This window comes from Carcharodon carcharias, chromosome 4 (assembly GCF_017639515.1).
Source record: "Carcharodon carcharias isolate sCarCar2 chromosome 4, sCarCar2.pri, whole genome shotgun sequence".
NCBI lineage: Eukaryota > Metazoa > Chordata > Chondrichthyes > Lamniformes > Lamnidae > Carcharodon > Carcharodon carcharias.
The window spans coordinates 67,221,609-67,246,649 of NC_054470.1; the positions used below are offsets into that span (position 1 = coordinate 67,221,609).

The following is a 25,041-nucleotide window of genomic DNA, read 5'->3' on the forward strand; positions in this document are numbered from 1 at the left end:
ATCATGTGACCCCATAAAAGCACCAAGTCTTCTTCCACTGTCAGCAAGCAATTAGAAAGGCAAATGGCATGTTGGCCTTAATTGCAAGGGTTGAAAGTACTAGGATAACTAAGTCTTGCTGCAATTATACAGGGTTTTGGAGAGTACACATCTGGAATACTGTGCACAGTTTTGGTTTGCACATTTAATAAAGGATGTACTTGTATTGGAGGCAGTACAGCGAAGGTTCAATAAATTGGCCCTGGAATGAGGGGACTGTCCTATGATGGGAGACTAAGTAAATTGGGCTTATATTTTAGAAGAATGAAAGGCAATCTCATTGAAACTTACAAAATTCTGAAGGGGCTTGATAGGGTAGATGCTGAGTGATTGTTTCCTCTGGTTGGGAGACCAAAACACAGGGGCACAGTGTCAGTATAAGGAGCCAATCATTTAGGATTGAGACGAGGAGAAATGACTTCACTCAAGGTTGGTGAACCTTTGGAATTCTCTACCCCAGAGGGTTGTGGATGCTCCATTGTTGAATACATTTAAGGCTCGGATAGACAAATTTTTGGTATCTCAGGGAATTAAGAGATATGGGGAGCAAATGGGAAAATGGAGCTGAAGCCTAAAATCAGCCATTATCAGACTGAATGGCAGGGCAAGATCGACAGGTCTGGTAGTCTACTCCTGCCACCAATTCTTGTGCTCCAAATAAGGTACTAGAGTAATTTAAGTAACAATCTAAAGTTTTCTCCCACCTGCAATTTTTGGCCTTTCACACCTTAAAAGTTTATCGGTTAACGTCTTTGTGCTTGGAGGAAACCCATCCAGGTCAATGGATCTTATTTATGCTAGTTGATGCACCCATTGAATTTCAATGTCTTTCATGTCTGGGAATGCGTCCTTTTGTGATCCCTCACGATAATGGAAGTGGTTGAATTCACAAGAGAAGTCAGGTGACCCCCCCTCAGGAGTCCATTTGGATTTATGGTCCATTTAAAAAAAAATTAAAACTATAATATAAAGATTACAAAATTTACAATGCCATCATGCAAGCACTGTCACAACACAGTCCAGGTACATTATTGTTAGTAGGACATTGAATGACAGGTTCTTTTCCATCAGATAAGTCCTGACCTCTGGCAGAAAGCAATCAGCAAACCAGTCTTTTATGAGCAGGGAGATCCAGGCGTTGTTGTTAGCCTTCCAAAAGACTGGCAGATGAGAATTATCATTCCCTTTAAAAGCTTGAGGGTTTTCTGACCTATAAACCAGCATTGGTTTACATTTACAGCCAGCCACATTGGCATATCTTTGATAGGTCAGCCTGTTCTTTGTTGCTTTAAAACCAGGAGTTGTCCTTTCTTCTATCAATATGCAGGCCCCACTTGGCACTTTCTTTCAGAACAGGTCAGTCTCGTCTGCATTAAAGGCCTACCCTGTCTGGTAGGCTATTTCTTCAATGTATCCCTGCAGCACCTTGGGAAATTCTCCTGTAGCTGCATGGTCAGCTGAAGCAGCCCCCACCACACACACACACACACACACACACACCCCACACCCCCCCCCCCCATGGATCTCCCTGCTCATAAAAGTTAACCTGGCAGTACAACTACCAGAACTACTAACAGTGGCCCTTATTTTTCCTTCTGACTGTCTAATGTGCCTGATTGTGGATTCATTGACAAGAGTATTCCCTAGCCAACATGGTAGCACTTGCACTATTTTTCAGTATAAGATAGAGACTTTTTGTTCAAGTGTCATCAATTTCCTGGGATATTTTTTGCTTGGCTCTGACTCACGCATTTTTAGTGAAGTGCTATACTGTAACTGTATAAAACACTTGTCGGGAGTTACCGTATCCTGCAAATCACAGCAAACCATTTGCAGTTAAAGATGGCATATGTGCAGTGCGCCCTTTCAACAGGGGGAGGACAACACAAACTTTGTTTTTTTTATAGCCTCTAAATTCTCTCTTTTATTTATTTCAGGACCAACATATCTTAAGGTAGAAAGTTTTAAATCTTAAATGGGCAGATTGAGGGCTGCGAACTGAGATCAAGTGTACAAACACTACTGCGTGGGTAAATTTGCATTGGAGGGGGTCGCAAACAGGAGTTGACTATTTGTGATTAGTGATGCCATCTTTTTCTCCCTGATCCTCATCATTTCTTCAATTAGTCAACAAAACCAAAGACATCCTTCTTGGCCCTTGCTTTCAGCCAAATGTTTCCTGCCTCAGTTCTAGCTGGTTTGCTTGGATACCCCCTCGGATTTAATTATATGAAGTAGTTATAGTATTCAGTGTGACCTAGAATTGTACTTTTTATCCCACATCTGATCAATAAATCTGTTTCTCTCAGGAATGTTGGACCCACCTACTTCCCTACCTCCTCTCACTTTGATCTGAACGAGGCCCAGTTTATGTTTCGCCATTTCACTATACTCACTTCACTGTTAGTCTTTTCAGTACAAGGCAACGCCTTTCTATAGTTGAAAACTTAACAAGATCTGCATGTTTTGTGTAAACATAGTGGGTCAGAATTAGTTTCCAAATAATGGCGCACTTAAACATTAATAATGGCATGCACATTAAACTATCCAGCAACTCGTGACAAAGAAGAGATATCCTATGGAGTAGAAATTGCCACAAGTTACTAGACAACTTACATTACTCCACCACTCTGAAAACAACTCACTCTTGCCATGAATTTAAAAAAACTGCTTTATTTGCACATTGATTGCCAATTATCTCACTGCATTAAGTTAGGGCTGGTACTCAGCAGTTCAAGTAACATTTCTAATGGTGAGACATAGGTTCCTCCAACCCTACCCAACCTCTCTGACCAGAAAGGGAACAAATGAAATTGTGAAGTCTCATTTCTACAGGCAATTATTTGCTGTTAGAAACATTTTTTTCTTTCACATTCTCATTCTGTACCCAATTTGCCTTTAATTCACCCCACTTCCTTCTCCAGTATTCTTCAGTTTCTTTCTCCACCCATAAAACTCATTGTTTATGGAGTTAAAATATTCTTCATTAAGAGATCAAATATCTCCTTTCCTTATTTAACAGCTCACACTTCTAATAAATTGCAGCACAAAATGTTAAGCTGAAAGGCAAAGGGAAAATATTAAATAATAAGGCACACGGTGAGGTGCCCCACCCCAGCAAATTCTGGGCCATTTAAAAAAATTCCAAAAGCACCTACAGAAATCTGGAAGTAGCAGCTGAAATAAAATGTCTTCACTTTCAATAACCACCAAATAAAATCAGTTAAGAATGGAACTGCTGTAGTCAGACAGAAGAAAAATTTATACCAGGGCTTGTTCACAAGATTTTTATCGTAATTTAACTATACTTTTGCTCCCTTGTGCTGGGCTCAACTAATTCAAATTTACTGGACTAATTATAATGGAACTGTCACAAGGTCTGCATGCTTGAGTGAAACTTGACACATTTCACTATTTATAGTTAAAACAGATTGAAAAAAATTCCCTCCAGTCAAAATCTATCCAGTAAACTTTTCTTTTGAGTTGTACAAGATAGAATTTTACTGCTACAGTCAAGTAACCAGGAATTTGAATAACTACCACCTCTCACAATTACAACTTGTACATAACAATCTCCAAAGCTAGATTGACTAGTATAAAATCGAAGAACATCCCTGAGCTTTAACAGGAGTGTGAACTATGCATTTTGTTCAAAGCTTTTAACATCCTTCTCCATATAATAAAGCTCTTAAATTTCTTCATCCAGTGTGCTATGGCTATAAACAAAACTCATACCAGCTGCCCAAATACACAAAAAATAATTCCCTTTGAATTGGTCTTCTGAAGTTTGAATGCACAGAAATCGATTGCTTAATCAAGCTGTGCTAAATGCAAGACAGTTACTTTGTAAAAGATATTCGACTTACTTTCATCTCTTGGTCTTCATCAGTTGAAACTCTGACAAGCATTCTTGTCAAGTTTTTTATTTTCTGCTCATGCTCCATTTGAAGGATAAGTTTTTCTGACAACAGTTGAGCTTTCTCCTTTGCCTGAACACGGTTATCTGAAGTAAGCTGAATAACAAAAAAGTACTTTACAACTTAATACACAAGATCATAAGAAATAGGATTATTTTGAGCCATTGAGCCTGCTCCACCATTCAATATGTTCATGGCTGATCTAATTGTAATCTTAACTCCACTTCTCTGCCTTCCACCAATAACCCTCAATTCCTTTGTCAATCAAAAAGTCTAACTCAACCTTGAATACATTCAACGGCCTTTGCTGCTCTCTGGGGAAGAGAATTCCAAAGACTAAAACCTCAGAAGAAATTCTTCCTCATCTCAGTGTTGAATAAGACACCCATTATTTTTAAACTTCTGACCACTAGTTGTAGATTCCCCCACGAAAGGAAACATCCTTTCGGCATCTACTCTGTCAAGCCATCTCAGGATCTTATGTGTTTCGATAAGGTTACCTCTCATTCTTCTAAACTCCAGTGAAAACAGACCCAGCCTTTCCTCACAAGACAACCCCTTCATCCTATGAATCAGCCTAGTGCATCTTCTCTGAACTGCTTCCAACGCAAGTATATCCCTCCTTAAGATGAGAAAAATTGTACACAATACTCCAGGTATGGTCTCAACGTGGCTTCCCTGCTTTCATACTTCATCCTCCTTGCAATAAAGGCCAACATTCCATTTGTCTTCCTAATTACTTGCTGTACCTGCATGTTAACTTTGTGATTCATGTAACCAGATCCCTTCATGCTACAGTTCTTTATTTATATAATCTTCCACTTTTCTATTGTTCCTGCCAAACCTCTCATTTTGCCACATTATACACCATCTGCCAATTTTCTGCTCACTTGCACAATCTATCTATATACCTTTGCAGGCTCTCCGTATCCTCCTCAACTTGATCTCTTATGTACTTGGCCACAGTACAGGTGGCCTCTTCATTTAAGTCATACATTCTCCATTTCTATCCAGAATCAATACACACATTTGACAGCAGGTGTCATCTTTTGTGCATGTCTGGCATTGCCACTGAAAACAAAAGCATCAAAATATCAAGCAGGCCAAGTAGAAGATTCAAGTTTAAATTAATGAACTTTGGAGAATATTTCCTTACTAAAAGCCAGATGAAATTGCCAGTATAAAACTTTGAGCATGGATCAATACCAAGCCAATAGCAACTTTCCTTGGACTAGGCTCCTACCTCCAGCGTTATCAAAAAATACTTGTCTCCAAGAGACAAGCTGGCCGAGCCACCTTTAGAAACTCATGTCATGCGAGCAACTCTGAGTCAAAATACCAAAACACCCATGAGATTGAATCCTTGACCTCTATTTCAAAAAAAATCAGGGCAAGACAAAATAACAGTAAGTAGAAAATTGCCACAAGCTGAGGGTGGTTGCAATTTTGTATCTCGTGTGTTATGAATGGAGAGCAATTGGACACATTAGGCTTACAAGACACCAACCAACACAGGGAGCTCAGCACATGGTATTATTCCCAACTACTCCCCATAGAATATTAAAAATATATAAGCATGAGGGAAATGAAAGGCAAACTGAAAACACAGCTATTTGCATACCCTCCAAGAAATGAAAGGTAAACTTAGAGAAAGAAGCAAAATTTGTGAAAACAAAGCACAACCACAGTATCCCTTTATTACATGTATGTTTCCAGACAAGTAATAAAATAGCACTGGGCATCAGGGGAATTGTTCCAATGCAACAGCCCATAAGCAAAATAAAACTACATTATAATGATCAATTTCACAACCAAAAGCAATGCTGAAATAACTAAGATTTTTTGGTAAATATTTAATTTCTGGTGTCACTTGTCAATTCAGGGACAAAGGACAAGGCCAGGCCATTGGGACCAACCATTCCATGTAGCCATCCACTTGAGCTTCCACCCATGTATCCTCATCTAAATCTATCATCGTCATCTTCTCTTCCCTTTTCTCCCATTCTTAAATAGCTCTCTTAACTGCATCATTCTCGTCAAACACTCCCTCGGCAGCGAGTTCCACATCCTCACCACTCTTTGGGTAAAGATATTTCTTCCTTATTGAAAACTACCTTATATTAATGGCCCCTCATTATGCCCTGTCTCACAAGAGGAAACATTCTCTCTATTCACACTATCAAAAGCTTTCATAATTTTAAAGACCTCTAACAGGTCTTTAAATAGGTCTTATTTTTCAAGAGAGGAGACCGCCAACTGGCATTCCTGTCCTCATTTGTATTCCCACGTATTTCTGGTAAAATCCCTTAAACCTTCTCTGCACCGCGCTATATCCTTTTTGCGATATGGCAACCAAAACTGCACATAGTACTGGTGTAGTCTAACCAAGGTTCAATATAGGTTTAGCATAACTTCCCTACTTTTCAAATCTATTCTTCTAGAAATATAGCCTGGTGCTTGGGTTGATTTTTGTTAATTTTTTTCGCTAACTCAGGTGCAACTTTTAGTGAGTGATGTATTTGCTTTCAGATCCCTTTTTTCCTCTAACCCACCTAGACCTCTGCCTTCCAAGTAATAATTGACCTCCATATTTTTCCTATGGAGATGTGCTACCTCAAAATTTATCTGTATTGAACATCATTTGCCAATTATTTTCCCATTTTGCAAGTTTATTAATGTTCTCCTGTAACTTGGCAGTCCTCCTCAGTATAGACTGTCCACCAAATTTTTGGAGTATCAGTCAAGCAAGACACTGCACACGTGCACAATTAGAAAATCACAAAATTAAGAGCACATCTCCAAAATGCTTTTGATGTAGACCATGGTGTGAGGATTAAAATAAAAGGTCTTTCAGGAGATTTGTGAAACCAAGGTCCCATCTGAGGGACATTCATCCCTCAATCCACATTCCAAAACAGACTGGTCATTCAACTCATTGCGGCTTCAGGGAACTTACTATCTGCATATTGTTTATCACATTTAGCATAAGAAAATCATAGAATGGTTACAGTACAGGAGGAGGCCATTTCGCTCATTGTGTCTGTGCCAGTTCTCTGCAACAGCAACTCAGCTGGTCCCACTCCACTGCCTTTTCCCTGTAGCCCTGCAAAATCTTTACTTCTCAGATAAAGATCCAATTCCCTTGGGAAGCTATGATTGAAACTGCTTCCGTCACATTCAGGCAGTGCATTCCAGGTCCTCATCACTCACTCAGTAAAGTACTATTTCCTCATGTTGCCTCTACTCTTTTGCGAATCACTATGTCCTCTGGATCTCAACTCTTCCACCAATGGGAACAGTTTCTCTCTTATCTACTCTATGCAGACACCTCATTATTTTGAACACTTCTATCAAATCTAATCTTAATCGTCACTTCTCAAGGAGAACAACCCCAGCTTCTCCAATCTATCCTTCTAACTGAAGTTCCTCATCCTTGGAGCCAATCTTGTAAATCTTTTCTGCACCCCCTCCAATGCCTTCACATCCTTCCTAAAGTGTGGTGCCCAGAATTGGACACATCAATACAGTTTAGGCTGAATCAGTGATTTTCTGAAGCTTCCCCATAACTTCCATATTTTTGTGATCTATGCCTGTATTTATAAAGCCCAGGATCCCATATGCTGTATTAACCGCTTACACAGATTTACCCTCAACAATTTATGCACATGTATCCCTCGGTCCCCCAGCTCCTGCATCTCTTTTAGAATGGTATCCTTAATTTTATATGGCCTCTCCTCATACTTCCTGCCAAAATGTATAACTTCACACTTCTCATCTGTTACAGCTGCCCATTCTATCACCCTGTTTATGCCTTCTTGATGTCTATCATTATGTGCATGGTTTTGTGCAATATGCAAATTTTGAAATTGCATACACAAATCCATGTCATTAATACATACCGACCCCTGGGAAACCTACCATATAATGTCCTCCAGTCTGAAAAACAACCATTCACCACTACTGTTTCCTGTCACTCAGCCAACTTCATATCCATGTTGCCATGTTCCTTTTATTTAATGAGCTTCAACTTTGCAGACAAAGATTGTTGTGGTACTTTATCAAATGCGTTTTGCAAGTCCACGTACACGTTACCAACCTTTGTTACCTCAAAAAACTCAAGTAAGTTGTTTAAACAGTCTGCCCCAACAAATCAGTGCTGGTTAGCCTTAATTAATCCACATTTGTCCAAGTGACTGTACATGTTGTCCCAGGCTTGGCCTAAATAGCCAAGTGGTTATGGTACTGGGTTTGTAACCCTAAGAGCAAGAGTTCAAATCTCACAATGGCAAACTATGAAACAATATAACCTCATCTGAAACAGATGGAAACGGGTTTGTACTCGAAAGAGTTACATGTTGTCCCAGTTCACTTTTGAGAAGCTTTCCCATCAAGGTTAAGCTGATTGGCTTGAAGCTGCTGGGTTTATCTTGACATCCTTTATTGGACAAGGGTGTAAAATTTGCGATTAGTTCTCCAGTCTTCTTGCACCACCACTATATCTAGAAAGTGTTGGAAGATTATGGCCAGTGCCTCCCCAATTTCTACCCTAACTTCCCTCAGTATTCTCGAATGCATCTGATTTACAGCAGTGACCTCCACTTTGAAAGCAAATTGCAGCTGTAAAGTACTTTGAGATATCCTGAGAACACGAAATGCACTATACAAATGCAAGTTCTAGGCTTCTTTGAGCTGGAGTGCTTCTATAAGGGAACCATGGCTCAATTATTTTAAAAAGAAATTTTAAAACACAAGAATTAACATGCAATTCTCAATGGTGGTCAGAACATCTTCAAACACATACAAATATAGCAAATGGAGAAGCTTCTGAAAGGTCCAAAGAATTTGTCAGCTGAATGTAGCAAAAGCAGATTTCAACCTTGCGTTGAAAAAATGTTTTAAATATACAATTGGGATGCATAGCTAAAATGGATGAGTTTAAGTCTATTGAGATTAGGCTGCCAATTTATAATGCAGTGATCAGATTTCACATGCAGTGCTGTGAATTTCAAAAGTATATGCATGTCTTGGAGAATGTGCAAAGAGCAACAGTTTGGTCTCAAGGGTAGAGGGGATGATTTGAAGCAAGGTCAAGGTGAGATTAATGTTCTATTACCATTTATGCTAAGAGATCTTGGAGTAGTGTTCAGTTTTAATGCCACGCACAAAAAAAATGACATTAGAATGGCTACAAATAAGGGCAAGATTTATCCCTGGTGCAAAGGGAGTGAATTATGGGGAGCAAAGAAGGGAGGAACAAACTTTATAATCTGAAAAACAGTTATGGCTGCAGTCCTCATTGAAATAACTTCAAAGTATTAAAATGAGAGAGAGAGAGAGAGAGAGAAGATAAACTGTAGAAACGTGGATAGGAACCCAGAGTTAGAAATAAAGAGCTAGCTAAATTGCAGATCATTAAAAGTTAATGTCGGTTGTAGACTGCAAAGCTGAATAGGAGAACCTACAAGATGACTGAAATTTCCTTAAGAATTGGGAAAACGGGTGAAAATAATATTCAAAGGAGAGAAAAGTAAAGTGTTCACATGACAAGAGGATAAAAAGAGCCCAGCAAGGGACTCCTCTTTAAATGTAAAGATGATGAACAGTCTATAAAATGAAAGCGAGATCTATGGTCCTCATTGACAATAAATAGAAGACAGCAACATGCTCAATGTCAGCGAGTAAAGCAAATCAGCTGAATATATTCAAATCTCAATATTTAGCCAAAACGGGCACAGTAATCCAGCTACTCTGCAATCATTGGTGCAACCACATTTTACGTACTATGTACAGTTCCAGGCACCCATCACTGAAAAGTACCCAGTACTGAAAAGGATATTTTAGATATTGAAAAGATGGAGAAAAGGGTAACAAGGATCATTCAGGGACGGAGGAATTGGATTACGACAAAAGGTTATGTAAATTGGGACTGTGTTTACTGGAAAAAGGTTGATGGGAAATGCGATTGCTGTTTTTAGAATCCTAATGAATTAGATAACGTAGACCGTGACAAGCTGTTTCACCTTGTCCAGAACAGTCAAATCAGAGGATGCAGCCTACCCATACTTTGGGGAAGTAGATGGAGGGGTGGTAAATTCAAAACAAGCAGACGGTAAATCTGTGGAACGTTTCAAAGGGAGTCAATGGAAGCAGAGTGTTGGCTCATTCAAATGCAAATTAGGAAGCTTTTTTCAAAAAAATAATAATTTGGATACAGTGCATAAGACTTGGTAAGTATAGCATTCTTGGGTGAAGAGGATACTTTAGACCTATAGTTCCCAAAGCTTTCCACCAACAGCAGCTTTCCTCACCTCATGCCTGGGTTGTTTGTAGATTAGTAAATTGTCATTGGTCCAGGATGACAGATGGTGAACTAGATGGCACTGCGTTTTTATTTTAATCTAGCAATTCACACGATCATGTGAAGGATAGAACTTGCATTAATACAGTTTATGGTCTCACTGTCCTAAAGCACTTCAGTCAATGAAGCACTTTTGAAGTGTAGTCACTGTTACAATGTAGAGAATACTACAGCCAATTTACCCACAGCAAGGTCCCACAAATAGCAATCAAATAAACGACCAGGACATTTTAGTAATATGCACCATGAGATAAATGTTGGCTAGGATATGGAAAGGACTGTTACTTTCAGAGGTGAGGCCAGATTGGGCCTTGCCATTTCATCCAAAAGACAGAACAATGCACAAAGATAGCACTCCCTCAGCGCTGCACCAAAGCATCAGCCTTGATTGCAGGAAGTCTCAGAAATGGGGCCCGAATCCTTGATCTTCAAAGTTAGCTGAGAGTGCTGCAACTCAGCCAAGGAAGACACACAAATGGAACAAATGAAAGTTTGTGGAAAAATAAATTTAGGGAGGTACCAATAAAAAGTTTACTGTAAACATTTCTCATTCAAAGTAAGCAAGGTAGATAAGTGAGTGTAACTAAAAATACCAGATGTAATAAATACAGTTGCTGGGGATGGCCATTTACGAACAATTTTGTTTTCTCCCAACCTTTTCTTCTGTTCAATGACAAACTTTGGAAAACTGCCAATGGAATTCTCTTTTGCATTCTGTGAATGAATTAGGTTGAGAAAACAATTCTGTATTACATTTCCCAAGTAGCATTAACTTACTTCTTCTAGCTGGTTTTTCAGATCCATTATTTCTTTACGACATCGCTTCAACATTGCTTGGTCATCCAGCACTTCATTGACATGAGGTGTATTCTTCATGAATTTGGCAGTGCTTGCAAACTAATAAGGAAAATATATTACATGCTTTAACTTGGATAGCATCCGTTAGTGGGGAAAACTCTCTTATGTGAGAACATTCTCCCTCCTTTCCATTTTCATTCATCTTTTCCCATGTTACATAGGGTCTGCACAATGCCAGTTGATCACTCCTTCATATCAACCATCATTTTTGGATTTGGCGGGTGTGTTTCTTTTACAGCCTGATGCACTCCCTGCTGATCTCCTTCCCCATTTATCCAGCTGGGGCCGAGCACCAATACATGCTGGCTTGACTGCATTAGTAACTGTGTTCTTTCACGGTCCTTAAGTGGGACTTGAACCTGGGACCTTCCAGCTCAGAAGCAGGAGAGCTCCGCACTGAACTACTCCAGCTTCTCGAAGAAAATAGTTTCTAATTAATATAAATCAAATAGCTGAATTCATTGGTGAAGAGAGCTCATTTCCACAAGGAAACAAATTTAAGTTATGCATTCATTGTTAATGGTATCATCTATTTAGAAATTGAAACAACCCATTTAAACTCCAACCGCATAAATCCAATTCTGGGAACTTTGCTGAAACAGGACCAAGCACAGAGGTCACTGGATACAACTTAATCTTTTTCAATGCTTTTACACATATTTTGCATGGCTCCCAAAATAATCTCTGTCTTCCACCTCATTCAAGAACACCTCTAGCAAACATACAGACCAGACAGCATCTGCAGAGAAAACTGCCAAAGCAACATTTCAGCTGTAACCCAAAAGATACAGAAAAAAGTATCGATCATGTAAAAAGGAAGAACAAATTGACATGAGATAAAGGAAAATACACAAGGATGTAGTGTGAATTTTTTTTAAAAGGCAATCAGGAGAGACTGCTGTTTCATGGCTGAAGTTATAACGTGAAAATTGAGGAGTAATCTAAAAAATTAGGATCACTTAAGAGACATATGCAAGATTCTCATCTTTACGGTAAGGAAGAGGAGCTCCAAGGGTGAGTAAATAGAGATTCAAAAAAAGTAGTCTTCAACCAGAGAGGCTAGAGGTACGGAATCATGAGGCAAATGGTGAATTGAAAAGAATGGGAGCATAGAACCAGCGGAGATCTGAAAAGAATTGAAAGCTGGAGCTTCAAAATCAAAGAAAATCAAGGAGCGATAACACAGGAAATAAAGTGATTGGTTGATGAGTATTATCATTTTACAGTTTGTCTCTAAACTAGGAAATTAACTTGCTATTACTTCACTATATTAGTACCTTAAACTAGATAAACCAATTAACAGAACTGAAATAATCAATTGCACTAAAAAAGTGAACTAATGAAATAATTTAATCAATCAGGCTAATTGGACATGATAGGGCAGGTGGTATGCCATAACTGCAACATGTAAGAGTTTGTGAAAAGCATTTAATCCCAGATAACCAAATCTACAGTTAGGTGACTGTAGCTCAAGGAATTTCAGGTCAAAATTGTTAAACTGGAGTCTGAGCTGCAGACTTTGCAGGGCATCAGGGATGGGGAGAGTTACCTGGATACTTTGTTCCAGAAACCAGTCACACCCCTTAGGTTAAAAACAGCCTTAGATTGACTCAATAGTCAAATGATCCAAATAGCCAAATTAAAAAGGAGAACCTCAAAAGTAATAATCTCTAGATCGTTAGCTAAGCCACGTTCCAACATGCATAAGGATAAACAGATTAGAAGATTAAATACGTGGATGAAAGAGCGATGTGGGAGGCCAGGGTTTCACTGCATGGACCACTTAGATGAATCAGGTTATGTCGGAAAATTCGAAAAAGGCAAAGCTAAAGGCACTACAGCTGAACACACAAAACATTAGCAACAAATTAGATGAATTAATAGGTTTGACTTAATAGTCATTACAAAGACATTGTTACAGGGTGACCAAGATTGGGAACTAAATACTCCTGTATGTTTGACTTTTAGAAGAGAGGGGCAAAAGGAAGAGGGGTAGCTCTAATAATAAAAGGATGAGATAAAGACAGAGGAGAGAACAGGTCTTAGCTCAGAAAATCTAGTAGTAGAATCTATTCTCATGGAGCTAAGAAATAGCAAGGGGTTAAAAAAAACATTGGTGGGATTTATTTATAGACCCTCTAACAGCTGAGGGCAAAGGATAAATCAGGAAATTAGACGTGCATGTAACAAGGGTAATAGTAATCATGAGCGAGTTCAACCTTCATATAGACTGAGCAAGCCAAACTTGTAGTTACAGCGTGGAGGACAAGTTCATGGAATGAATACAAGTGAATTTTCTAGATCAGTATGTCAAGGAACCAACTAGGGAACAGGCAGCTTTGGATCTAGTATTGTGAAATAAGAAAGGGCTAATTAATAAGCCAGTAGAGGGACCTCCAGGGAAGAGTGTGTCCATAACATGAAGGAATTTTATTTTGCGTTTGAAAGGATTTAGTGAAGTCTGAAACTACAGTCTTTAACCTAAACAAAAACTGCACGGGTAGGAGGGATGAATTGGCTAAGGCAGATTGGGAAACATGAAGAAAAGGTATGACAATAAACAAGCCATGGCATTTAAAGGATACATAATTTGAAACATATATACATTCATTTAAAGGCACAGAAACCCCATGGAAAAATGACCCATCCATAGCTAAGTTAAAGGTAGCATTAGATAAATGAAAGCAGAAAGGTAATAATGTACATGTAATGTCACTGGAAGAGTAACCCAGAAGTCCAGACTAATGCTCTGGGGACATGGATTCAAATCCCATCATGGCAGCTGATAAATTTATTAATTAAATTTAAATTCCATTCAATTAAGTCAAGAACTGAAACCTATTCTCAATTATCATCATCAATTGTTCAAAAACGACCATTTAGGAAAAGGAAATCTGCCATCCTTCTCTCGTGTAACCTACATATGACTCCACGTCCACAGTTTGTGGTCGAATCTTAGCTGCTCTCTGAAATAACTAGCAAGACACTCAGGCGTACCAAACAACTACTAAAAAGCTGGAAAGAAACAAAACAACACAGACGACCGAGTTGTGGGAGGGGACCCTGAGTAGGGCTGGAACAAGGAATGTTCCACATACCCCATAAAGAGACAGGCATAACTGGGGCCCATGCGGGTACCCATAGCTACACCTTTATTTGGAGGAAGTGAGGCGAGTTTAAGGAGAAATTGTTCAATGAGAGAACAAGTTCAGCCAGACGGAGGAGAGTGGTGGTGGATGGAGATTGTTCAGGCCTCTGTTCGAGGAATAAGCGGAGAGCCCTCTGACCATCCTGGTGGGGGATGGAGGTGTAGAGAGACTGGAAGTCCATGGTGAAGAGGATGCAGTTGGGGCCTGGGGACTGGAAATTGTTGATGTGATGTAGGGCATCAGAGGAATCACGGATGTAGGTGGGAAGAGACTGGATAAGGGGAGAGAGTCCGGCGTCAAGATCAGAAGAAATGAGTTCCATGGGGCAGGAATAGGCTCACACAATCGGTCTACTGGGACAGTCCTGTTTGTGGATTTTGGGGAGGAAGTGGAAGCGGGCTGACTGAGGTCGGGAGACTGAGGTTGGAAGCTGTGGAGGGAAGATCTCCAGAGGGGATGAGGTCAGTGACAGTCCTGGAAACAATAGCATGATGTTCCGTGGTGGGGTCATGGTCCAGGGGTAGGTAGGAGGAAGTGTCTGCAAGTTGGCACTCAGTCTCTTCAAGGTAGAGGTCAGTACTCCAGACAACAACAGCATCACCCTTATCGGCAGGTTTGATAACAAAGTCAGGGTTGGACCCGAGAGAACGGAGTGCGGCAAGTTCAGGAGGAGAGAGGTTACAGTAGGTGAGAGGAGCAGAGAAATCGAGATGGCCGATGTCACGCCGACAGTTCTCAATGAAAAGATCAAGAGCAGGTAAGAGGTCAGAGGGAGGGGTTCAGGTGGAGGGAAGAATACTGGAGGCGGGTGAAAGGACTCCTGCCCAAAGAAGCGAGCACAGAGACGAAGGCAGCAGAAGAAGAGTTCAGCATTGTGCCGAGCCCGGAATTCATTGAGGTGAAGACATAAGGGTATAAAACAACCAAACGTATGTGCTTGCAAGCTTGAAGCTATAACATTCACATATCCCTTCCAAAAATCTCTCTGCATGTTAAATAGCTATGCACAAAACTTTTGTCATTAACATATTGCTTACAAGAGGGTCTTTTTCAAAAAATATTTATTCATGCTATTTGGGCATCACATGCAATGACAGGATTTATTGCCCATCCATTAGAAGCTGGTGGTGAGCTACTTTCTTGAACCACTGCAGTTCATGTGGTGTAGGTGCACCCACAGTTATGTCAGAGAGGGAGTTTTAGGGTTATGACTCAATGATAGTGAACGGCAACAATGTATTTTTAAGTAAGGATGGTTTGGGACTTGGAAGGGAACTTGCAAGTGATGTTACTCCAATGTATATAATAGCCTTGTGGTAGAGGTCATGGGTTATCTTGGGGTAAGTGGCACCAGATTAGCAGAATTTTAATGACACTAGTCATTTCATAAAAGATTGGCAGTTAAAACAACATAAATGAGGAACATTAAGGCTAGTATTTATCAGTCACTCTTATTTCACTGCAAGTCACTAGAATTGTATTCAGTGATGTCTAGGAGTTTCAGGATGGAAGTCACGACAATTTGCATCTCAAGCATTTTCTTATAATAGGACTAAGCGCTTTTCTGTTGAGCCTGTTTTCAGCAAAGTATCAGTCAACACCAACACTTGAGATTTGTGCAGTGGAGATTTATTTGAAGGGGTTAGAGAAAGGGGAGGTGAAGAATAGGAAAAAGATTGCCTTACCTGAAGAGTACTGAGAGTTTCCTCAAAACCAATAGGAGTAATTGTGCAAATGATGAGAGTTCTTGCATTACCCCCAAGTGAGTTCTGTAGAATCCGAGTCAGCTTACTGTCCCTATAATTTAAAAACCCACTACAAAACAGGAAAACAAAAAATTAGGTCAGAAAGGCAAAAAGTTAAAACCCTTAACCGCTCCTGGAGATTTAAAAATTAACTTCCATTGTGAGTTACATACATTAAACATTTCATATTTTAATTTTTAAAAAATCTGGCCACTCAATTATAGTCAAATTCTAAATAGCAAAACAGTTTCCTACCCAGCTTGTCCATCACTGAGCTTCTTAATAACTTGACCAAGTACAAACAAGCTACGGTTGATAAAACATCCTTCTTTTAGGCGGACACCTAAATTATAGAAAAATTAAAATCAATATCACCTTCACACAAATAGGTGTGACAGCTTGAAGCAAAAGTAAAATGCTGTATTAGATTTAAGATGCTATGCGAGTCAAATGATCCTATTGTAAACTTTCTGTATTAAATAGCCCCAATTATTTTAATACTCTTCATTAGAAGGCAGCCAGGGTTGGATTCCTAATTGGCAAGAATCCAGATACCCTTTATCAAGAGTTTAGACATATTTATAGCCCATAGAGGGGGTTCGCAATTGATGCCGAGCAATGCTTAGGAGCCACGGCCAACATGAGGTTATGGATAGCAGCAAAACGACTGCGCTCACCGCTGACCTCGAATAAAGCTGTACAAAGATATCTAAACTAACTGTGGTCTGGGCTTCTCTTTTCTCAGATGTTAATTTGAATCTGGTGCCAAGTAAAGGAAATCTCCAGAAATCTAGCTGTCGCATCAAGCGCAGTAACCACGTTGAAGAATTGTCACAGACAGCAAATCAGGGAGTTGAAAATGCTGATTATTACAGAGATCAAAATATAAATTGGGACATACACATGGGGTTATCATGATCTGGATTCTGCAGTGGTCACTTTCAATGTTCACTGTCATTAGTCCATCTAAAACTAAATGTAACTTTGGGAATCTGCATGTGTGCAGAATAACACACAATTCAGAAGTTGCTGTCAGTCTTGCTATGCTCTACCAGAGATTGTGCTGCTGAAGTTCCCCCAGGCCTGCAATTAGAAATCACTGAACTGCACTGGTGCATTGGACACCTTTGGACACTGCTAGAACAGTAGCCGGAAGATAAACTTTCATTTTTACGCCATTAGTTTCACTGTGAAAACCCTTGAGAAAGCACCTGCAACGCACACCACCCCCCCCCCCCCCCCCCCCCCCCCAACCACCACCAAAGAGCACGCTAAGCTCATAATTACTGAACTATCAAACTGTCTGGCCCTGAAAAGCTAATTTTATATTTGCAGAATGTCAAATTTCTCCAATACAATTAAATAAACTTTTCTTTATAAAAAAAAGTTATGGGACTAGATTTTATGGCCAGTGGAGAAACAATGGGTTGCTGGCCTCAAAGAAAGCTGCTCACAAAAAAAATCTTGCAATTTCTCTAGTGCACACTTCATCTTTTCTGATGTCAGTTTAAATCTCCACATGTATAGCAATCAATAATGAAGTATAAACATACATTAAACCAGAACGTTCATCCTTCACTTTTAATTTAACTTTTCAGATTGCAAAATAAATGACTGGATTTACATTGAAACTAAAAATATTATAAACAAACCTCTAAAGAAAATCTAAAAGTTTGGAATCATAATGGAGAAATTTGATATTGCAGATATAAAATTAGCTTTTCAATGACAGACTGTTCAGCTGTAATTATGAAGTCAAAAACTCAGTGATGCCTTATTCAACAAGGTGTGACTTTTTCCAGGTTTTTTCCCTCCCACAGTGAAGCTACCAGAGCAAGGAAAAGTTTCTGCCAATTTGTTGATTGTTTAGAGATTGCATTTTGGGGCAGGTGACTCAGTGGCATACCCACTGGAGGAGTATAGAATCACAACTAACACAACATTCAGACGATTGAGAAAGGCAGAAATTGATCGATCACCATTGCCCCAGTTACAAAAATGAAGGTGCCTTTTTATGTAATAGTCTCCACGCTGAATTCACACTGCTTCCAATTCTACGTTCTCTCTATCTGGGCACTCTCTTAGCTGGAGTTTCAGACAATGTTATGGAGCCGCTGAGCAGAGACAATAAAGAGAGATCAGGTTGCCCTGGGCAAGAACTCAGATTGAAATATTACTGGAAAGCACTAAGCTACAGGACCTGCTAAGCATGTGTTATTGCCAGTTCCAGAGTTACAAATAAAGCCTAGAGTTTCCTTCCCACAATTTGCCTCTGCGACATCTAGACATAAGACTGGTAAGGCACAGCATGGACACATAGTGCAACATGTCAACTATAGCTCAATTCATAGCACATGTGCCTCTGAATCACAACATTCCAGGTTCAAGTCCCACTCCAGAGTTTGAGCTCAAACATCAAAGCTGACACCCCACTGCAGTGTTGAGGGAGCATTGAACTGTTACAGGTGCTGTCTTTTGGGTGAAATATTAAACTGAGGCCCCATCTGCTTGCTTGGATGGATGTAATAGATCCCACAGCATTATTTCAAAGAGGAGCAGGCGGGTTATCCCTTGTATCCTGGCCAATATTTATCCCTTAATCAACATCACAAAAAGTATGATCAAGTCATTATCACAATGCTGTTTGTGGGAGTTTGCAGAGCATAAATTAGCTGGTGCATTTCCTACATTACAACAGTGAGTACACAGTATTTCATTGGCTGTAAGGTGCTTTGAAATATCATGGTCATGATAAGCACTACATAAAATGCAAGCTTTTTTTTTAAGTACATTTTTGTATTAACACTTTAGCAGCAGCTAAGATCTGAATGCTTTCTGCTTATTCAGTTTCAAATGTATGTATATTTCAAATAAACCTAAACAGCCAGTATTTAGCAGGTTGTACTCCCCAGAAAACAATGATTGCATACAATTGGGTTTCGCTGGAACAGGTTAAAGCAGAGACATAAAATCAGTTAAGAATTGTAGAGTATTAATTAAGGGAAGGAACCTATTGGATAGAAAAATAAATTTTGAGCAAAACCTCAAGTTAGAAAAACAACTTGCCTTCAGCTCCTGTTTGGCTGGCTCGTTCACTGCCTGCCAGATCAACCAAATTCTGTAAAAGTAAGGTTTTGTAAGTACTGTGTAACGTAGTTCAAGTTCTTTTCCCAAATTCAAAGTCAGGTACATTAATTTACATCACCCAACAGCCACCAGGTAAATTAGAAAACATTGCTCCCCACAAAACATCATCTCCAGCTTCATTTTACTACAATAGACCAGCTGTCAACAAATCCCAATCTTTCCATTTCCTTGACCAGGGTGATCTATATTAGAAAGAATAAAGGGAGAGCTTACTATCCAGGCATTCAGCTCACCTTTCACACGGCAAAGAGTGCTTTGGTTAACAAAATAACTTTCCCACAAACTATCCAAGGCAGAGACAGTGTGTTGAAAGTTTCTCAGAGCAACAAACCCAAAACAAAGTTTGGGCAAAAGATTACATTTGAAGCCACACATTAATTGTGGGCTTACAGGATTCTATAGTCAGGATAAACTCAATATTTGTGTACGGTTAAAAAAGGTAGCCAACATCACATCTGCTTTCTGGGTCACTTTACAAACACCAGAGCCTGAAGTTTTTTTCCCCCCAAATGTTTTAAGGAAACTGGAGCATAAGAATAAAGAAGTCTTGCCACAATTGCATAGGATTATGGTGAAGCTACACCTGGAATACTGAGTGCAGTTTTGATCTCCATATTTAAAAGGAAAGGTATACTTACATGACTGGACTACAGCAAAGGCTCCCTAGATTGGTCCCTGGGATGAGAGGGTTGTCCCTATGATTTGGGTCAAAGCTCTCCTGACCTTAGAAGAATGAGAGGTGATCTCATTGAAACAATATTCTGAAGGGAGATGATAGGGATAGACATTGAAAATTGTTTCCCCTGGCTTAGGAATCTAGAACATAGGAACAGTCCCAGGATAAGGGGTTGATCATTTAAGATTGGGATAAAAGTAACTTCTTCACTCAATGTGTTGTGAATCTTCAGAATTCTTTACTACAGAGGGGCGTGGACGCTCCACTGTTGAGTACATATCAGACTGAGATATTTGGTCTGTCTGCGAATCAAGGATATGGGGACTGGGCAGAAAGTAAGCCAGGATCGCACTGAATGGTGGAGGTTTGAGGGGCCCTATGGTCTATCCCTGCTTCTATTTATTTATGTCATACTCTTTATGACTCACTACAGGTGTATAGAGACATAAAACAATATAAAAACATTGTGCAGATTGTGAAATAGTACAAAATAAAAGAAGCTTCTGGCTGCCCAGTTAAGTTCAGAAAGACCCCTGTAACCAGACAGAGACTTCCACCCCTGCATTTCAGGTGGGTTTTGAACTCGTGCACTAGAAGCAAAAGCCTTGTATCAATCACACACCACCATCTCAAACCCTAATTATTAACTCCCAACGTAGCATGTGAAAAGGTAACTTTTGTCCAAAAGATAGTTGTCAACTGAAACAGCAGTATTTTGGCCAGTGTTTTTATTACTAGAGATGTAACATTATTAAAAAGTTGGGACTTCCATTCAGAGCAACAGAACATTTTAAGATTTAGAGTAAATACGATGATCTCTTTCTTGCTATTGTGCAGTGAAAAACAAAGTTCTAGTAATCATAAAAATATATTTATTTATTAACACAGGGGCTGTTAGAATATGGAATTCTCAGTCACTAAAATAACAATTATGAAATCTTGCATCAAAAGATATACCAGTGATTTTTGTTTTGCATATCAAAAAAAATGACAAATACAAAATGATACTAATGGCAAAAGAAATAAAACTTGCATCATACCTAATGTAACAATTTTGATGTTTGAGTACGTTTCATTACTCAAGCTACAAAGTGTATTGAATGATCATCAAAGAAAGGTAATGTGAGAATAAATTCAAGGCTTTCAGAAAATTGTATAACACTACTATTGGGTTAGTGACCAAAGCTGGAATCTTCCGTTCTGGGGTCTAGGTTTGGTGACGGGCATAGAAATGGGAGTGATTTCCGTTCAGGGGCAAGGGATGGCTGACCACGCACGATCTTGCGCTGCTCCGCTCATTAAATACGCATCCTCAAAGAGCTCGCTAATTTTTGTGTTGGGTCTGGGCATGAAGTCACCATCCCTGCCGCTCCTTCATGCAGTCCAAAGTCCAAGCACCATATTTAAAGGGCACCTGGACAACTTGCACTATCCCTTACACTTTAGCCAGGCCACTGTTCCAACCTCCCTTGCTAACCCTTCTTTGGACATCCTCCATGCAATTTGCATTGACATCACCAGGTCACTCAAGTAGGCTGGCATTTACAGATGCTCCCCAAAGAAGACAGGGCAGCAGCAACTCATTATTATTCGTGGAAGAAGTCTACCTCGCCAGGTGCAAGCCATTTATGTGCAGTTGTAAAAGTGAATGTTCTAACTTCTTGCCTGAGGGGAACTTAATTCCAGTGAGTTGGCCTTTTGATGAGCATGCATGACATGCTAATGCATGCAAAGGGTTTCCCGACATTGCTCGGTGGGAAACTCAATCCGTCTTTAAAGTCCCATGAACTTAACTGTGAAAGTTCATCCCCTCAGGAAAGGTGATTTTTGGCCTGATGCCAAATTAAGCTCACCCACACACCAAGTTTCCCTATGCTGGCAGGAACGGAAGATTCTGCCCAGAGCCCCCAGCCTTACTAGACTTTTTCTCATGGTAATCCCAAGGCAAGTACAGCTCTTGGGTTAGCTGTGTATCTTCTGAGCCTGAGCAATTCAGCTGTATTTGCAATTATTTTTCTTGCTGTGTTGTCATTGCTGTTCAAGTCAAACATCAACATTTGTTACTGGCAGCAAACTGACATATGTAAATCAAGTCAAAAAGTAATTCAAACTTCATATAGCTTTGGGACACCTGTTTGGCCCAAGCAACCAAAGGGGTGCTCATTCTGGTTAAGCCACAACATGAAGATCAACTGAATTGAACTAGATGTAGATTTCCCAGTGACCTTAAAAAAATGAACATACTTACCAGATGTGCAACCATAACTGCTTCATTATTTTTATCCCTGCTTTCCACTATCTGAAATGGAAAGTTTTCTGAAATCAGAGCCCATAAAATTGAAATTGCTTTAAAAATGTATTTTAAAACAGAAGTGCTCCAAGCACCTCTGATGTTGCAGGCTATTTTAACAAAGCACGACAAAGCTTTTGAATTATAGCATGTCAAAAACAAATATTAATTTCAATAAATTTTTCTTTAAACTAAAAATATCTTGGATATGCTGACAATTATACACAAGTATGTTTTAAGAAATGAGGCAGCCACAACTCAGAATTGCTGTCCCTTTGCACAAGTCTATAGGTAGAGTACAAAAGCGATCTTAAAAATGAGCATTCGCATTTATGTCCACTCTGTTCCATCATTTAAATTAGCGCACTGATTCACAACGGGGATAACTGTGAAGTACAATCCACAATGTGTCAGAAGCTAACTATGAAGACTCATCATTCATTTATACCTTCTCATTCTGTACTGGATATATGTTATATTAACTGAAGCATTTTCAAGTTTTCCTGATTGAAGTAAAAATAACTGGAAAGATGCTTTATTAATGTAATCATGGGATGATCACTTCCCCCCCACCCAACATCAATGGCTGCCAGATAAAAAACCCAGGTAGAGATAAGTATTATAATACACCAAGTTCTGCTACTTGTTTCACAAGACAATTATGGATCAATATGACTATTCTATAACTGCACTGTTGTATAATATACAGTCTTTAGATATTGATACGTATTTGTAGAAATAAAACTCAGATCCACCACTAGACAGCAAGAACCAGATTATAGTGTGCAAAATATGTAATGGTGAAAACAGTTTTCAGTATAAGTAAAAATTACACAGCTAAAGTCTATAGGAGTAGGATATGGACATCGAGCTCATCGTCAGAAAAAGTTAACTAAAGGGCAATAAGAAAAAAATTTCAGTCTGGTTGCAAGAACAAATCTAACTATAAAAAGCAAATCTGTCCATGAGTTGCTGTTAAACTGATGACTTTTTAAATGTTTCAGCACAGCACTGGACAAGTGGGAAGAAACAATGTCTCTTTTTTCAGCAATACTCAAGTTCCGCATTACCAAACAACATTTTAATTGAAATAAACTCTTCTTTTGTCTAACGCTTTCAAACAAAGTGAATTTGGCGAGAACAGGAATTGTGACGCAAGGGAAGAATTACGACCACAGATGCACACCTGAAGCTTAAAGAAACAAACCAGATATGTGCTAAGCTCTTCTCGTGACAGAATCTTGAAACAGCAAAATGTTGAATGGTATTGACTAGCATAAATATTTTTTCCCAAACAAAAAAAACTGGAAAAACTCAGCAAGTCTAACAGCACCCGTGGAGAGAAAAAGAAAGCTAACGTTTCAAGTCCATATGACTCTTCTTCAGCTCATCGCCAGAAAAAGTTAACTAAAAGGCAATGAGAAAAAAAAACTCAATCTGGTTGCAGCTCTGAAGAGTCATACAGACTCGAAACATTAACTGTTTTTCTCTCCACAGATGCTGTTAGACCTGCTGAGTTTTTCAAGCATTTTGTTTCTGTTTCAGATTTCAGCATCCGCAGTATTTTGCTATTTTGCTTTTATCTAAATACTCTTTCCCCTTTTGATTAGGATGTTTTCATGCTTGCTAAGCAGCATGACTAAGCTTTCCATTGTATTCTGTATTATGTTATAGAATTCAAATCAATATTACCAGTATAGGCAATTTAATATGCTAGCACTCTATAATTGCAGCCATTATTTGGCTATCCCTAGCTGCCCTTCAGAAAAGTATTAGAGAGCCTTCTTCTTGAATTGCTGCAGTCCATGTGGCGAAGCTACACCTACAGCACCAACCAGTCGCAAATTCCAGGATCTTGGCCCATCAAAGGAGGAACAGCAATATTTACCTCCAAATCAGAATGGCGTATGATTTGGAGGCAATGGTGGTTTTATATTCCTGCTCTCCTTGTGACCTCCATCACCTGGACAATTTTAGGATGAGACTAATCAGATGGACATATTTGAATAAGAGTAGGGAAGTGTTCCCTGTGCCATATCCAATAGTTCTCTCTCAGCCAACATCATTTAGAAAATATTATCCTAATTGATCATCTCGTTGCTATTTGTGGGGACTTGCTATGCACAAACTAGGTGCCCTGATGCCCTACATTATAGTGACTGCGTTTCAAAAGTATTTTATTGGCTGCAGAGATTTTTGAGACACCCTGAGATCATGAAAATAACAATGTAAATGCATGCATTCTGATTGTCCAAAAGAACAACTATTTCAGTGGATAATTATATCTTACCACTCTAAAAATTGTATGCGACCGACTACTATGTTCATTCATTTTGGTTTCTCCATAATGCCGGTTTTCTGAAGAGGAAAAAAAAGCCAGATAACTTCACTTTAAATTAAGGCAATAGGTTTCCGTGGTGAATAACCAGGCAATGCAAAACATCATGGCAACCATTGTTACTTTTTCTATGTATTTAGGAGCATTAGTTTACTTAAATTACACTTAGTGCTATTGTTTTATACTCATCTCTGCTAGTGGTGTTAACAATGGGAAACAAAAGCATTTACTATGAGTGCACTCACCTCTCCCAAATGAAAAACAGCACAGGTTAGATGCACAGAAATTCTCTACACTACCCAAAAAAAGGTTATAAAAGCTTATATGATGAGGGTGACAACTCATTGGCCAACTGAGACTAGTTCTGTTTTGTGGGCCACATCCCACTTGGAGTGGAATATGAACTAACAAAATTCATTGTCCCAGTACTTGTGGCAACTTTTAGTCCAAACTGCATTTGAAACCACAATCCAAGAGGTGAAAATAGACAACCCCAAGCATTACATTACAGTGATCCTTGTTAG

At 39.3% G+C, this 25,041-nt stretch overlaps 1 protein-coding gene across 1 annotated transcript in view; it reads right to left on the reverse strand.

Moving 5' to 3' along the window:
* The window catches only part of LOC121276751 (centromere-associated protein E-like), a 114,658-nt gene that overhangs the window by 63,601 nt on the left and 26,016 nt on the right, over window positions 1–25,041 (reverse strand). Inside the window, exons 7-13 of the mRNA XM_041185297.1 lie at window positions 24,470–24,537; window positions 22,138–22,188; window positions 19,133–19,184; window positions 16,322–16,409; window positions 16,007–16,136; window positions 11,092–11,211; window positions 3,906–4,052 (exon numbers count right to left, since the gene is read on the reverse strand). Of these exons, the coding sequence (XP_041041231.1) occupies window positions 3,906–4,052; window positions 11,092–11,211; window positions 16,007–16,136; window positions 16,322–16,409; window positions 19,133–19,184; window positions 22,138–22,188; window positions 24,470–24,537 (656 nt within the window). The remainder of the gene's footprint in view (window positions 1–3,905; window positions 4,053–11,091; window positions 11,212–16,006; window positions 16,137–16,321; window positions 16,410–19,132; window positions 19,185–22,137; window positions 22,189–24,469; window positions 24,538–25,041) is intronic.